Source organism: Xiphias gladius, chromosome 5 (genome assembly GCF_016859285.1).
Source record: "Xiphias gladius isolate SHS-SW01 ecotype Sanya breed wild chromosome 5, ASM1685928v1, whole genome shotgun sequence".
Taxonomy (NCBI): Eukaryota; Metazoa; Chordata; class Actinopteri; order Istiophoriformes; family Xiphiidae; genus Xiphias; species Xiphias gladius.
Window position 1 is genome coordinate 17,118,384 of NC_053404.1, and position 15,114 is coordinate 17,133,497.

Genomic DNA, 15,114 nt, shown 5'->3' on the forward strand with positions numbered 1-15,114 from the left:
TTCTACATTGCCTTTAAGAGTAGACTAATTTAACACAATAGAGACTAATTTCTACCTCATCTCGCTGCTCCAAATAGCCTCAGGTGTATCAAATTCTCCCAGGAATATCTCAGAGAAGCGCTCCGCCTCGTAGTTCTCCAAATAACACACCATTGCCTCAGGTAGCGCCGGTCCTAGAACACTACGCTGCACTATGTCCTGACCTTTAGACTGATGAGAGGGACACAGGCAAATGTTGTTTTCAAAAGAAGGATGGATTCATAAGATACAATCTATTTCAATTTATACTGTAAGAAACTCTGTCTCAAATAAACCAGCATTACCTCCTCTGATTTGAAGGCTTGTTTCAAGTGAGTGTACTTCAAGAACCTAAAAGCACAAGAATATCTCAGTGGTCATTATCAACAGCACAAGCACATGCAAAAGCACAAATATGCAGGGTTCTTCCAAAAGAAGAAAACAGTTGTCATTCTGATCGCTCACTGGCGCCATTGCATAACAGTTTTCTCCTCATCAAGACACAGAATATTTAACCTCTAAGTTTTCTCTATATCCACACAGAATCATTTTTCTACATTTATGAACAAGAAGCCAAATACGAAACTGTGGTCTGTAATGTCAGTGGAATAATTATTATTGTGAAATGCAAAGATATATATACTGTATATTTAGTGCTATGAATCTGCCATTCATCTTGGGTTCATACCAATTATAAGATATTGCAACATTTATCATTCTTTATTATTTAGTCTGGGAATAATTTTGGCATGTGAGAATGTTGGTACAAAATATTTATGTGTCAGTGGTTTGTGGTGTATCTTCACCTTGCTACAGGAAGCACGTTGGAGCCAGTGTACATCATGATGAAGAAGAACACCCCAGTTAAATAGAGGCGCTGCAGATTGGGGTTGTCTTGCATCACCAGGTACAGAACATTGGCAACCTTTTCCACCAGAATGGGGTCAAAAGTCAACAGCAGCTGGTGAGGACAAAGAAAAACAACGGGAAACCATCAAAATATTGTTTAATTTTATTCAGCAATTCACTGTTTTAGATATGACAATTTTAAGGACACAAATATCAGATTCAAATCGTGCAATTACCTGGACAATGTGTGGGAGACAAGCATTGTCACTGATCATCCTCTTGATTTTAGGTAAAGGACGGATAATGGCATTATCTAGGTCCCTGAGTAAAAAGTAAATAAACAGATATGTTATAGTTATTTTCTAATAATTTACTGCTCAAAACAAAACTTACAACGAATAACAAGAATTATAATATATAAGGCATAAAAGAAAGTCGAAAAACAGTATTTTCTGTACACATACACACAACCACAGAAATTTTGCGTGAACCCCACCTGCTGGGGTAGTAGGAGCACATGGTTATGAGCATGTTAAGGATTAGTGTAGCCAGGTCGGACTCGTTCATCACTGCCTGTCCTGTGGCCAGGAGGCACCATTTAAGCTGAGGAATGGCCTGCAGGGGGCGCCAACCGTCCATTCCCTGAGCCCAGCAGCGTGTCTTTGCTGTCAGGACGCCTGTGTTCCAAAACTCCTGCATCTGGAAAGGTAAAAGAAAAAATATAAAAAATAGATAAGCAGGGGTGGTTGCTGCAAAAGCAAATGAAAAACATAAAAACACACACACAAAAAAATAAACTGCAACAACTGCAGGAGATACAAAAATGAAACAAATAACACTGCAATAACTAGGATAATGCAATGTTTACTCAAGATGTCGCCTCCAATACCATCACATTACATTAACTAGCCATTTCTACTCCATTATATAGATATAATATTGACATGATAAAAAAGTGTTTCATCCATATGAAGTTAAATTCAGTACAAACAAGATGTTATTATATTTATCAGCAACATATTATGTTAGAAGGGCATTTATATTTCCATTTCATTACATTTTGATAAGCTGTTGTTAGCAGGGCTTTGTTTGATTTTAGAGTAAAAACTGGAGTTCCCCTAGTGTGGGAACTTTAAAATGATCACATACCTCCTCAAAACTGAAAGGTCCTCGTCTTTCTTTGTCTGCATTACCAAAGTACCACTCTTTCTCACTCTCCCTCTTCATGTCTGGTGCTGCCTCCAGCACGTTGCTCTGCGGAAATGAAGAAGACCTCTGTTTGACACTCCAGACAGATTAATTAAAAGATTCTAATACTTGGGTCAATGTTGAATTAAATCTCATCTACAACTCACTGAGAACTAAAAAAATAAATAAATAAATAAAAAACCTCAAAAACTACAGTAGCCATGTTTTTACCTGTAGGGGCACAGTAGCTCTGCTGGTATGCAGATGGGCCAAGGTCAGCAGGTCCACTAAGATGCGTACTCCATTTGAGTCCATCACCTCCTTCACATTTTTCTGCGGAACAAAAAATGAATTATTATTCAAGACACAGGCCATGTGGATTAAATGAACATGTAAAGCCACAAGGCACTGTTGCTTTTATTAGCTTACCTTGTTGAGAATGAGTTTGTTGAGAAAGAGGATGAGTCGGTCTCTTTCCAGTTTGTCTGTACACTGTAACCACAGAAGCGTATTTTAAATTTTATGATTAATCTAAAGCTTGCTGTAATTATGTAAACATCAGTGACCGTTTGCCTGTACTCACTCGGTCGAGCATGCCCACAATGTATTTTGTATCTGTGAAGGGGCCAATCTCCTCATAGCACTTGCCATAGACTATAGCGAGTGCCTGCAGGCACAGGCACTTCATCGTAACTTTGGGTGTAAGCAGAAAGCGATGGTAGAGCTCGTTGAAGAACTCATATCTAAGAGAAAAGAGAAGGAGATATAACTTTAAGCATCTGTTGGGATTCAGATCATAATGACAATATTAGTGCAGTTGGTTTCGTTGATGTATTGTGGTCTTACGATCTCTTGATGGCACTCGATTCTTCATTTTCATCCTCCTCGAGCAGCAGACGCAGATAATAATCGCCAATCTTGATCTCATCTGAAAGGCACTCATATTTCACCTGTAAATAAGAACATATACAAACAATTTTTTCTTACAGTATATGTATTAGTTTTAGAAATAACCCTGCATTTCTTTGTGGGATTCACAGAAGTATCACAATATACTGGTCCAGCATAACACTCAGAGGTATCACACATATTGATGGTTATAATCAAATGGGAGGTATTGACATCCAGACATCAGCGAGTGTGACATACTTCCGCTGAGCACAAACCTCAAACTCCTGGTGATTCCAGGAGATGACGGTGGCATTGCCAAGCTCGCGGTCCACGGAGAAGGCGCGCATCTCCCCCTCCAGAGCGTCCCGCAGCTCCTCCCTTGTTTTCAGGTTCCAGATGAGGTTGGACCGTGCGTGGTCGAGCTGGAATCTTGAGAAAACAGAAAAGCAAGTTAGGATGGTAATTCATCAAATAAATAATCTGATAAAATCAGGATGAGCACCACACGTGTCAGACAATGGGGTCAGTATGGCTCTCTCTATGGGGCATGTTATACCTGTAGAGTAACGTACCTGTAGTAGAAAAGCTCCCAGTTGGCTTCAATCTTTATTCTCTGCCGTCTTTTCCTCAGGATGACAGGCTTTTGGTTTGGGTTCTGAAAACAAACAAAAGACACAAAACCTTGAGGGATCCATGTCAATTTATCATTATTCACAGCATTCAATGTTTGTCCTTTTCAACTTATGGCATAAAGAGAGTTGAGAAGTTAAAATGGCGACAACATGACTCAACATGACCAACATTTTACACAGACAAGAACACCAGAAATAAATGGCACAAGTATGAAGAAAAATGCAAAAAAAAAAAAAAAGCAAACATTTTTGAGAATGGAGAAAGGCAGATATTAGAATGATGAGACAAAGAAAAAAAAATCCTAACCTCTAAAAAAAAAAAAAAAAAAAAATGATGTCAAAATTGCACCAATATAGAAAATAATTTTATAAAATACAAAAACCAAGATGGGATCCCAAAATTGGGTGCGTTCTGTAACTCTTCGTGGGCGAGACAGGTCTTTGCCAAGTGCACATTTAAAATAGCTTTTTGCGCATTTTCTGCTTTACAAATTTAGAACCACAATTCCCATAAATGTTTTGCTTCTGTTGCAAAGAGGTTGTTGCTAATTAAAACCTTACAACTGTAAGTTGCGTACAACTTATTACATGCGGGCTAATAATAAAAATATTGTTGCCTGCTTGGCAAAGGCCCTTCCGTTTATGGTAATTATACTCATGACTCAAACTAAATGTGATCATTATTTATTGATGCAAAACACGACAGGTACTCTGAACATGTCCTCTATTGACAGCAGTAAAAGAAGAGTCGGTTCAAATCTATGCTTTTTTTTATCTATTGTGTAATATATTACTGATTTATTTTTGTTTTGTTGCATTTATCTGAAGAGAGGCATGGAAATTCCTTGCAGGTGATAGTAGGTCATCGCCTTGTTGAAATTAAAAAACACACTCAATATGCCACATGAAGATGGAAAATGGTTTGGTCAAGACAAAGAATCTGGACAGAAAACGGCATGGATCCCATTGGCCAGTCCTACTTACCAGGTTATTTCTGTCCTGCTGCATTGTTTGACAGCAGAGAAACCACACAAGACAAGGGGAGGGTAGGGCAGAGACAACACAGAGAGATTATTGTTCCTCGGATCAAAAAGAGATGAATCGCAACAAAAAGGGTCACAGGTCACTAGTCTAATGATACAAAGAGACTGACATTTATAAATCTATCACTAAATCCTGCAGATTTATTAGCTGACAATCCACTAGATTCATATATTTTTTCCCAAGACTATCTAATGAATTGCTAACACCAAATATGCAGGGAGCGTGGGGTGCAAACATAAAATAACGGATGTGATTAGAAAATATTCAGTGAAAGCAAGCCAATCAAAATAAACAGTTGATCAGCTTCAGCCATTTTGAATAAATCAACACAAAAGTGTAGAAAAGGAAAACGGAGCCCGATGACATTCAGGTGAAAAAGGATTTGAGTTAAAGCTTTGTTTGAAAATAGATTTGGTTTTGTTGACAAGCTAGAGAGCAGGAAATATTGGCCTAACATATTACTTAACAGTTCAGCTGACACCATCAACCACCACCCGCCCACACACTTTTTGTAAGAATGACACACAGAGATTCAGTCTGAATTGCCTTACATCTACTACGTGCAATTTTGACATTTAGTCCAAACGTCATCACATCTGCATCCTAACAGGGGTATTCTTTAAAAGAGAGAGGTGCACTTTGAATTTAAATAACACGTTGGTCACATTCACCACAAAAATAAACTATGGTGAACTGACAAAATACAACAGTAATGGAAAACTTTTGTCATACCTAAATAGAAAATGTCTGTTAAAAGTACTGTATATAAAAAGCTGCACATGCAGTTTGAACAGTAGATATGCAAGGCACGGAAAAATCAAATGTGATTGTATCTTGACAATCTGTCTCCACAAGGTCAGGCAGCATCAGAGCTGGCAACGCTTTCCAAGCAAAATAACAGCAGCAAATGAAAGGAGTGTTATTGAGTTTGTCTCCGGATTCTGCAGCACTGTTCAGCAACAGCAGGAGGAGCGACAGGTAGAGACACCAGAGCAGCAGCAGCAGAAGCTTTTCTGATTAGTAAAATCAGCCCTTTAGTCCGTTTGTAAAGGAAAATAAATCCTCACCTCCTTCTGTGCTATGCCCATCTTATCTCTCCAGTGCATCAGCACCAGATCAGCCTTCTCCTTGGCAAACTTTTCCACCTCTTTGGCCGCTTTGCCTGCTATCCGCTGCCACTCAGGCACTTTGTTTCGGTTTAGCTGGTCCTGTGGGAAAAAAAAAAATATCGAGCAACAATTATATTTTAAAGAAGGCAAAATTCCTTATTGGGCTTTTTGCTCCATCTGCAAAAATGTACAGATGTGATGTGTTTGTCAGGATACCGTGGCGATTTTCAAGTTGTCACGGATGTGCATTCTGTCCACATCTTTCTCTGGGACTGGATCAGGACTGTCCAGGTAAGCCAGCAGGCCTGTTGGCTAAGAGCGCAGTGAGAGAGAAACACAAAGTGAAATGGGTAAGGACTTAAACAGGGTGTCTCAGCTGCCAGAAAAAGGCATTAGCTTACATTCTGGAGTACTTTGTCTGTATCACCATCATTATACTAATAGCTTCTGCCATGAGTATTGGAAATGCATCCAAACATTTGTTTAAAAATGCCAACTGGGCTGATTTGGAGGCTTACCAGTATTCTCTTCAGGAGGTTCATGGCAACAGGGTTCTCTGCTGTCCAAAGTCCCACCAGGTGACGACTCAGTTGCCTGATAAAGGAACATCTGATGTAAGCAGCTGAGCCATTGTGTTATTTATCACAAAACTTGCCTTCCTGTTTATCTAGGGTAACAACTCCAGCTTGTTCTACTGTTACATGCAATGAGTGTTTCTCAGGATGAGAAGAAGAGTATTGGAGAACTGTAACTAGAGAGAATCCACTAGCAGATGGAACTAACAAATCCAAATTACTAAATTATTGTTTGTGAGGCGTGTATTTGTTGAACTTAGACCTGTTGGTGAGCATTCTCTGGTCAGCGCTGATAGTGAACAAAGACGTGTGCAGATGCCTTGGAAGGCGCCCTCACTTAAAGCCAGCTCCTGCATCTTAGTGGCTATTTCCTTGTCTCCCTCCTAAAGCAAATGAAGGTTTTATTATCATCATAAAGCATTAACACTAAAGACCTTCCAGTTCACACTGTAGAGCACTTAACCCACAGAAAGGCTTACCTCAATAATGGCCTTCATCACCAGCCCAGCTCCCTTCACTATTGCCATTGAGGGATGCTAGAGATAAGAACAACACATTTCAGTGCACAAGTATCTAATGAATTTATATCAGTCATCTTACTATCATAATAAGGGCAGACAGGTTTATTCAACACTATGTAAAGTAAGCTACCTGAAAGAGTTTAAACAAGGTGCGTCCATTAGATGCAACCATTTCAAGCAGCATGTCAAACTGCTGCCCCTCAGTGGTTTCACTGTAGGGGGCGCAGAGGGCAAATGTTAAGAAGTCCAGTAGGGAGCTGATGACCAAAGCTCCTGTTCCATGGTCCTGGAGGAAAAAAAAAAAAATATCGAGCAACAATTATATTTTAAAGAAGGCAAAATTCCTTATTGGGCTTTATGCTCCATCTGCAAAAATGTACAGATGTGATGTGTTTGTCAGGATACCGTGGCGATTTTCAAGTTGTCACGGATGTGCATTCTGTCCACATCTTTCTCTGGGACTGGGTCAGGACTGTCCAGGTAAGCCAGCAGGCCTGTTGGCTAAGAGCGCAGTGAGAGAGAAACACAAAGTGAAATGGGTAAGGACTTAAACAGGGTGTCTCAGCTGCCAGAAAAAGGCATTAGCTTACATTCTGGAGTACTTTGTCTGTATCACCATCATTATACTAATAGCTTCTGCCATGAGTATTGGAAATGCATCCAAACATTTGTTTAAAAATGCCAACTGGGCTGATTTGGAGGCTTACCAGTATTCTCTTCAGGAGGTTCATGGCAACAGGGTTCTCTGCTGTCCAAAGTCCCACCAGGTGACGACTCAGTTGCCTGATAAAGGAACATCTGATGTAAGCAGCTGAGCCATTGTGTTATTTATCACAAAACTTGCCTTCCTGTTTATCTAGGGTAACAACTCCAGCTTGTTCTACTGTTACATGCAATGAGTGTTTCTCAGGATGAGAAGAAGAGTATTGGAGAACTGTAACTAGAGAGAATCCACTAGCAGATGGAACTAACAAATCCAAATTACTAAATTATTGTTTGTGAGAGCGTGTATTTGTTGAACTTAGACCTGTTGGTGAGCATTCTCTGGTCAGCGCTGATAGTGAACAAAGACGTGTGCAGATGCCTTGGAAGAGCGCCCTCACTTAAAGCCAGCTCCTGCATCTTAGTGGCTATTTCCTTGTCTCCCTCCTAAAGCAAATGAAGGTTTTATTATCATCATAAAGCATTAACACTAAAGACCTTCCAGTTCACACTGTAGAGCACTTAACCCACAGAAAGGCTTACCTCAATAATGGCCTTCATCACCAGCCCAGCTCCCTTCACTATTGCCATTGAGGGATGCTAGAGATAAGAACAACACATTTCAGTGCACAAGTATCTAATGAATTTATATCAGTCATCTTACTATCATAATAAGGGCAGACAGGTTTATTCAACACTATGTAAAGTAAGCTACCTGGAAGAGTTTAAACAAGGTGCGTCCATTAGATGCAACCATTTCAAGCAGCATGTCAAACTGCTGCCCCTCAGTGGTTTCACTGTAGGGGGCGCAGAGGGCAAATGTTAAGAAGTCCAGTAGGGAGCTGATGACCAAAGCTCCTGTTCCATGGTCCTGGAGGGGAAAAAAAAAAAAAAAAAGAGAATCAGAAATAAGATTGTGGAAACTGAATTTTTTTTTTTTTTTCCTAATTAGCCTGGGCTCAGGCTGAAACCAGCTTACTGACAATAAAAAGAAATGTACCACGTTAGTGATGAATTTTTCAAGGAGGTTTTCTAGGAACTTCTTAGATGACAGCAGAGAAGCCTTGTTCAGCTGCTCCTGCCTCAGGTCATAGTCATCGTGCATCGGCTGGAGGGAAAGATGAAAGAAATAGTCTCAGCCAAAGAGCAAGAAAGATATCAATCAATGGATATACATCTGTATGAATTTGGTTGATGTCTGGATATTTAGGTAATACTTACACACATAAGGGCACAGAGCATGTCTATAGCAGCATGTGTCACACCATTATTGTTCCTTTTTAAAGCTTTTACTGTTTTTACTCCCAGCTTTTCCCTAAACCTAGAACACACAGATATACATTCATGGATTTAGTAACACTGCTACATGGATCACGCATTGAAAAAGGCGAGGAACATAAAAAACAGAAATACAACAGATTATAAACCATACAAATACTCTATTATTTAAATAGGTCTGGGGTTGGATACACAAAGAATTCATTGCTTAAGAAGTGGCTTGTTGTTTCCTTTGCTAATCAACCATCACATTTTTTACTGAACTACTAAGGATAACATCATTAAAGAGGTTTTTCTTAAAGCAAAAATGAACCATTTATGTATTTATAGTGATCCAGCTCTTGTGGCTGTGTGAGGGAGACACCAAACTACTGCAGCAATGAATCTTTCAGGAAGAAGAAAATTTTGGCTCATCTGCTTCTCAGGAGCAAGGAATAACCAGTAAATACAGTTGCTCTCATACATCTCAGTGACCCAGAAAGATTACAAGTTTCTTAAATATATGCGATTTACAGAAATGTAAACGATGGAATGACCTAAGCAAATACTGGGAGAGAGACTGAAGGACAAAAATAAGAGGATGAGATGGCAAGAGTGGAAGGTCAAGACAAATCGAGGCAGACAGCTCAACTGAGCAGAGTGAAGTGACATAACCTCCCCTCTCAAGTGCCTCTCTAAAAGGCCTGAGATGAAAGCAGAACAAAGATAAAAGAAGAGAAGGCTGATTAGCAGAAAGCTAAGAATAACTCTGGAAAAGAACGAGAAGGATAAGAAATACAGACAGACAAAGGGCAGACTGAGATGTATGGATTCATATTTACGTTGCATCTGTGAGTCCAGACCCTTGACCAGACCTTGGAATGACAGAGCATGCCTGTTACCAGCAGCTCAACAAAAGTATGCGCTGAAGAAATAGAGTAAAAAGGTAAGGCATAATATCTGCTGCATCCTTACTTAGGCAGCTGGGTGAAAGCCTGGAAGCCAGCCTTGGAGGCCACCAAGCGTCGGATGGCCTGGAAATGGCTCTCCAGCTCAGCATTAAGAGCCGGCAGCTCAGCCTCCTGGGATAAAAGAGCCAGGATGGCGTTGTTGATGAGCTTCTCTTTGTTCTCAGAGAAAAGACCCTGAAGAGAACAGAGAGAGAAACAGAGAGATAAAGATGGGAATATTAGTGTGAATCCACACAGATGAGTGTGGACAGATGGGTAGACATAAATCACACAGGAACTCAACAAACTCACATCTTGCGTTACCGCATGTAGTACTCCACTGTAGGATATGTTGGCGTTGAATCTGAACACTGCATCTGCAAAGTTTCCATCTGAGCAAAGGAAGGGGGGGATGGAGCAATTTAACAAAAGAATATATCACCTACAAATTTTAACAAGACAAAGAGTCTACGGTCATGATAGCAGCTGTGTGAGGCTGTACTTATGCACAGAACAAGCCCATTTTTTGTGATCCTCCTGTAGTACCATTTCTTCAAGTCACAGACCTAAGCATTCAATTTTGGGGAAAGAAAAAAAACCCAGTGATTTTGAAAAAACAAAAAAACAAAAACAGAAGGTCATAGAAAAAAAACTTACTGCCATTGGAAAGGTATTTCTAGAATTCTCAGACTCTTCTAACCATCTGGATGAAATGAAATACATTCAGATCAGTGGTTAGGGTTTTTTTTTTTTTAACAACCTTATGGGTTTTTCAGAGGTCGCTGGGTATTTATTTTTCGAAAATCTTAGCTTAGCTCCGTGACGCCAATGTAATGGTAATACATGAGAGAGACAAACTTGGGCAAGCACAGTGGTGCTTTGACGTAAATGCTAATGTTAGCATGACAACATGGTCAAAATGATCTAATATGCTGATGTTTGGCAGGTATTATGTTTACCATCTTAATTTAGCACGTTAGCATGTTATCACTTGCTACTTAGTGCCAAATACACAGTACAGCTGAAGGTGATGGGACTGTAATTAGCATTTGGTCATAAACCAAAGTATTGGACAAAGTGAAATTTTGACCTAATTGTTGTGCTGGATTAAAAGTTATGGGATCACGAAACCCATTAAAATTCATCCTCTGGGGACTACTAATGTGAAAATTTAATGTCAGTCCATCTGATAGTTGTTGAAATATCCCACTATCGAGACCATCAGAATTAAAATGAAAACTACTTCTAAACCAATGTAAACATCTGATATTAAATCAATTTTCATCAAGCCCTTAATCTTCATCAAGATTAAAGGCTTTGACTCACTAGGAGGTGCTGCCAGGAATTTGAGATGCAAACTCTCCACCTCCTCATCCACGGGCATGCTCAATAGGCCCCATCTTTGCCCTCGCTGTGTGGGGGCCATCTTGACACACACGTCCCTGTTGCCTGATGCACGAACTCCATCAAGTAGGCTGGCTAACAGGGAGTCCCTACATTCACAAATACACACAGATTTAGTTAAATGCATTACATTGATCAGGGGTGTGGAGCACAGATGGTGTGTGCAGTATAACCGGGAAGATTTAAGAATATGCAGCAGACACAGGCACACAAGCAGATTACTCTTCTTGTAAACAAGGTAAACAGCACAGAAAAAAGGGAAATGAGTGAGGTCAAAAAATACATTTAACAAACTCACAGGGCCAGTGTCACCACGTAATGAAAGAAAGGTGTATGTGGTATGTCTGTGTACCTTTCTGTGGAGGAAAACTTCCTGATCTGACCTCTGATGAATTCAACTGTAAACACCTGAGGGTTGTCTACGTCACAGATGAGAGCAAATACCTGAAGGGAGATGAGACAGAGGACAAGAGTGAGAAAAAGAGAGGGGGGGGGGGGGTTACTCATATAACACAGACTCAAGAGCTTTCATCCAAGCTGTTAACTTTCACTGATGCAGTTCATACATAATGAAACGAAGACAGGCAGTTCGGTTAACATTAATCTTCACAGGAGGACAACTAGACAGAACAAAAAGGTTCTGAGTATAAACGTTGCAGATGTCAATTTAGATTCTGAGTGCTCACCTCTCCGAAGGGTTTTATGGTGACAATGTTGTATGAAGCTGGGTCTCTCTCCACTAGACATGTCTCCGTCAGTGCCAGGATGCGCTTAACAGGCTCCTGGAAGAGATCGACAGAAAGCACATAGATAAATGATAATCGAATCTATTTTTGCTCTAACAGAACTGATATAATACAGGATATATTACATCAGGAAACAAATAATATATACAATTTAAAAGGAGAAAGAGGCAATGAAAATATAATAGCATATAACTTTATAGAAGTTGGAAGAATTAAGTGAAAGTCAGAATAACCAGGATAGCTGGCTGGTTATTTGGCCTTTTGAAAAATTGAACCAGACTTGCAGCACAAAGAAAAGTATCAGTGCTTGGTGAAAAGATCAATACTTGTCTTGCAAGAGAAAATAAGGTCTCATTTCAAACAAGCAAATGAAATTGCTGCACATTATTCAAGCAGACTTGAGAACTGCGATCATACTGCACTGACAGAAACAAGAAGAAGCAGAGTGTTCTGACCCGGTGGCGAGGGGTGATCTTCTGCACTACGAATTCAGCCAGTGATGTGATGCTCTCATCTGAGCTGTACTTCCCCAACCTGTCTGTCACAAAACCCTCGAAGGTCAGAGCCTCCTTCCTCAGTCGTAGCGTGATGCCAATGAAGTTCCCAGCATGCTCTATGGCACTGCGGATGATATCATCCCTTTGCTCGGAGGCAAACAGATGCTGAGAGAAGGAGGCAACGGGACAGGGGGAAAAGGGAGGGAAAGGAAATCTTAATTTTGTTAAGACGGCACATAACAGACAGAAAGATAAGCGCAGACATAAACACACATATATATACACACAAACACACACACAAACTCCATAAATGTGTACCAGCCTGCTGAAGCCGCCATAAAGGATGCAGAATCCTCCCTGGTAATCAGTGATCTCAACGAACCCCTCTACATTCCGATAGTCATAGGAACACACCACCCGGTTAGTGTGGGGGTCAATCTGGTCGATGCCGCCAGGTGTCACCTCTAAACTCACAGGCTTTCGTGTATCACTCCAGTGGTGCTTGTAGCAGTTGTAACGCTGTTGGAGAGCACACATGCTGTGAGACATCATTCAGTTATGTGTCACCACATATACCAGAATTGGTAACTTACATTTTTATCATTATTTTTATTTTTTTTGTAGAACTTACCCTGCCAGTTATCTTTCCCTCTGAAAACTCTGTTCTGAATCTCTGTGAAAAAAAGAAAGATATTATGTAGTAGCGCCGACACAGGTACTTGTTAAATCGTTGCAGTAACACTTATAAGCACATCAAACTACACTTGATTGGTTCTATGGGGAAAAAGCCATCCTTTTTGCTGTTTTGAAACACCACAGCATAATGAGCTTATTTCTTCACATCGACAAACTATCTGCTGATTCACATCGTTGGTAAACACCGACAGAGATTCAAAGGGCCTGTGATTTGCAAGCACTGCTTTCCCAAATGGTGCATTGTACATTAAGGGACTTTGTTGACATTTGTTTGAGCAGAACAGCAAAATGTGCAGCCATGAGACTATGAGAAAGTATGAACATGCCACATCATACACAATTTATGAGATTTTTTTTTTTTTTTTTTTTTAAATGAAACATGTGCACAAGCTCTAGTTAGTCATCCTGAATGATGGCACTGAAGTGGTGCAGCTTTGAGTGTTTTCCCTCACCAGTGCTTCTGTGAGCAGCTCTGTCCGGTGCTCTGTCGAGAACTTGAGCGTTTCCGACTTCTTGCCACTGCCTTTGCGGAATGTGAGGTTGAACTCTGTTCCCTGACCTTTCCCTACTGGACCGATACCACAGATGTCTCCATAAGGCCACTAGCAAACATAGACAGCAACAACAGAGATAAACACATTGTTAAAAACACACAAATGAAATTCAAACACGAAAAAGAGTGTTATGGCATCAATAAGTCTCCCTATTCAGCTTTCATAAGCAGTATATAAACAATTAAAAAATGTTTTATACCATTTTATAATGCAGTTGTACTGTAAGGAGATATAAATGTTTATTAATGTATTTGTTAACAACATTAACTCCTCTTGTGGACACCCATGATTAGAAGCTGGTGTATAAACAGATAATGAATGACACTATATCAAAACACAGTTGAAATATTATAAAACATTAACAGAGGTTATAATTGTTAGAAAATACTGTAAATCAATAAATACTTAAAATGTCCTTCTAAATACATACAACTACATTATAGTGTGTTATAAACCATTTATTTCATGTTTATATACTGCTGACAAATCCTAAATAGAGGGGCTTAAAGTGTTATCAGTGTTATTTTTACAGTGTTAAGTGTCCATGATGCTACTTTCTATTTAGCCAATTTTCTTGACTAATGGGGTTGATGGATGAGGTTTCATGTTAAATGGGTATTGATTATGACATATTTTATGTTCTAATCGGTATAAAAAGATGCTGCTATACATTCACTGCGGTGCTGAGAGCATAGCAGGCTGAGCAAAAGACACTAAAAATACTGCGTTTCAGCTTTTAGCAAAACAGCTATGCCCTTCAAATGGATTTTCAATAGTCACATGCACATGAACAGCATTTCCCACAAACACCTGTTAGGCACTGATAGCTACAGCAAAGACCAAATTCCTGAATGACACTGCAGTTCCTCTTTGACAGGCTGCATACATACTGACCTGATTTGTTACTTCTAGCGTGGTAGGGTTGTAAGTGGTAATGCCATGCGTCCCCACTGAGAAGACACGCTTGTACCTAGAACACAAAGATTGTACGAGTCAGAAACATGGCTTACCCATCACCAACTACACATGGAGGCAACACCTACATTAGCATAGCAAGTCACGTAACATTAGCAGTGAATGTGGGAAACAGGGTGAACGTATGGCAGGTTTTAAACATGTACGATACAGATCTAGTTAGCTCTGATAACTCTCAGCATCACTCGATTAACTTGTGATCTCAAGATTTCCAATGTACCAAATATATCTCATCACATGAATAAGGCGCTGTTACATCTGACAGAGTGCTGGATGGCGTATGAGAGGAGTGGGTCCATTTGCAACCCCGTTGGAGGCCTCTCTGGGGTGATGGTGAGTCAAGGACAGGTGACATCACTGGAGCGCCGTTACCTGATGACGTCATCCATCGACGTTTATTATGTCAAGTTTCCAGACATTTTATGAGCCAATGGTTGAGATGATGCACAAACAGGGTGAAAAGACGATGGGAAAAGATGGGAAGAACTGCCACTTTTCAAAGCTGT

General features: G+C 40.1%; 1 protein-coding gene and 1 long non-coding RNA gene across 2 annotated transcripts in view; both read right to left on the reverse strand.

The window, feature by feature from the left end:
• LOC120789797 (dnaJ homolog subfamily C member 13-like) overlaps positions 1–15,114 on the reverse strand; it is a 34,989-nt gene that overhangs the window by 10,746 nt on the left and 9,129 nt on the right. Inside the window, exons 3-34 of the mRNA XM_040126824.1 lie at positions 14,528–14,603; positions 13,532–13,681; positions 13,015–13,056; positions 12,702–12,902; positions 12,342–12,548; positions 11,827–11,922; positions 11,493–11,584; positions 11,063–11,229; positions 10,049–10,128; positions 9,762–9,931; positions 9,629–9,661; positions 8,751–8,850; positions 8,530–8,637; positions 8,245–8,400; positions 8,073–8,129; positions 7,855–7,976; positions 7,535–7,610; positions 7,233–7,328; positions 5,690–5,830; positions 4,563–4,580; positions 3,519–3,601; positions 3,222–3,375; positions 2,902–3,005; positions 2,639–2,798; positions 2,485–2,547; positions 2,287–2,388; positions 2,017–2,121; positions 1,364–1,566; positions 1,104–1,188; positions 825–979; positions 324–369; positions 56–210 (exon numbers count right to left, since the gene is read on the reverse strand). Coding sequence (XP_039982758.1) covers positions 56–210; positions 324–369; positions 825–979; positions 1,104–1,188; positions 1,364–1,566; positions 2,017–2,121; positions 2,287–2,388; positions 2,485–2,547; positions 2,639–2,798; positions 2,902–3,005; positions 3,222–3,375; positions 3,519–3,601; positions 4,563–4,580; positions 5,690–5,830; positions 7,233–7,328; positions 7,535–7,610; positions 7,855–7,976; positions 8,073–8,129; positions 8,245–8,400; positions 8,530–8,637; positions 8,751–8,850; positions 9,629–9,661; positions 9,762–9,931; positions 10,049–10,128; positions 11,063–11,229; positions 11,493–11,584; positions 11,827–11,922; positions 12,342–12,548; positions 12,702–12,902; positions 13,015–13,056; positions 13,532–13,681; positions 14,528–14,603 — 3,603 coding nt within the window. The remainder of the gene's footprint in view (positions 1–55; positions 211–323; positions 370–824; positions 980–1,103; positions 1,189–1,363; positions 1,567–2,016; positions 2,122–2,286; positions 2,389–2,484; positions 2,548–2,638; positions 2,799–2,901; positions 3,006–3,221; positions 3,376–3,518; positions 3,602–4,562; positions 4,581–5,689; positions 5,831–7,232; positions 7,329–7,534; positions 7,611–7,854; positions 7,977–8,072; positions 8,130–8,244; positions 8,401–8,529; positions 8,638–8,750; positions 8,851–9,628; positions 9,662–9,761; positions 9,932–10,048; positions 10,129–11,062; positions 11,230–11,492; positions 11,585–11,826; positions 11,923–12,341; positions 12,549–12,701; positions 12,903–13,014; positions 13,057–13,531; positions 13,682–14,527; positions 14,604–15,114) is intronic.
• LOC120789798 lies at positions 6,634–7,104 on the reverse strand. Its single transcript, XR_005707462.1, has 3 exons — positions 6,958–7,104; positions 6,786–6,842; positions 6,634–6,689 (listed from the first exon to the last, which is right to left on the reverse strand). It is a non-coding gene; the product is annotated as an uncharacterized LOC120789798 (long non-coding RNA).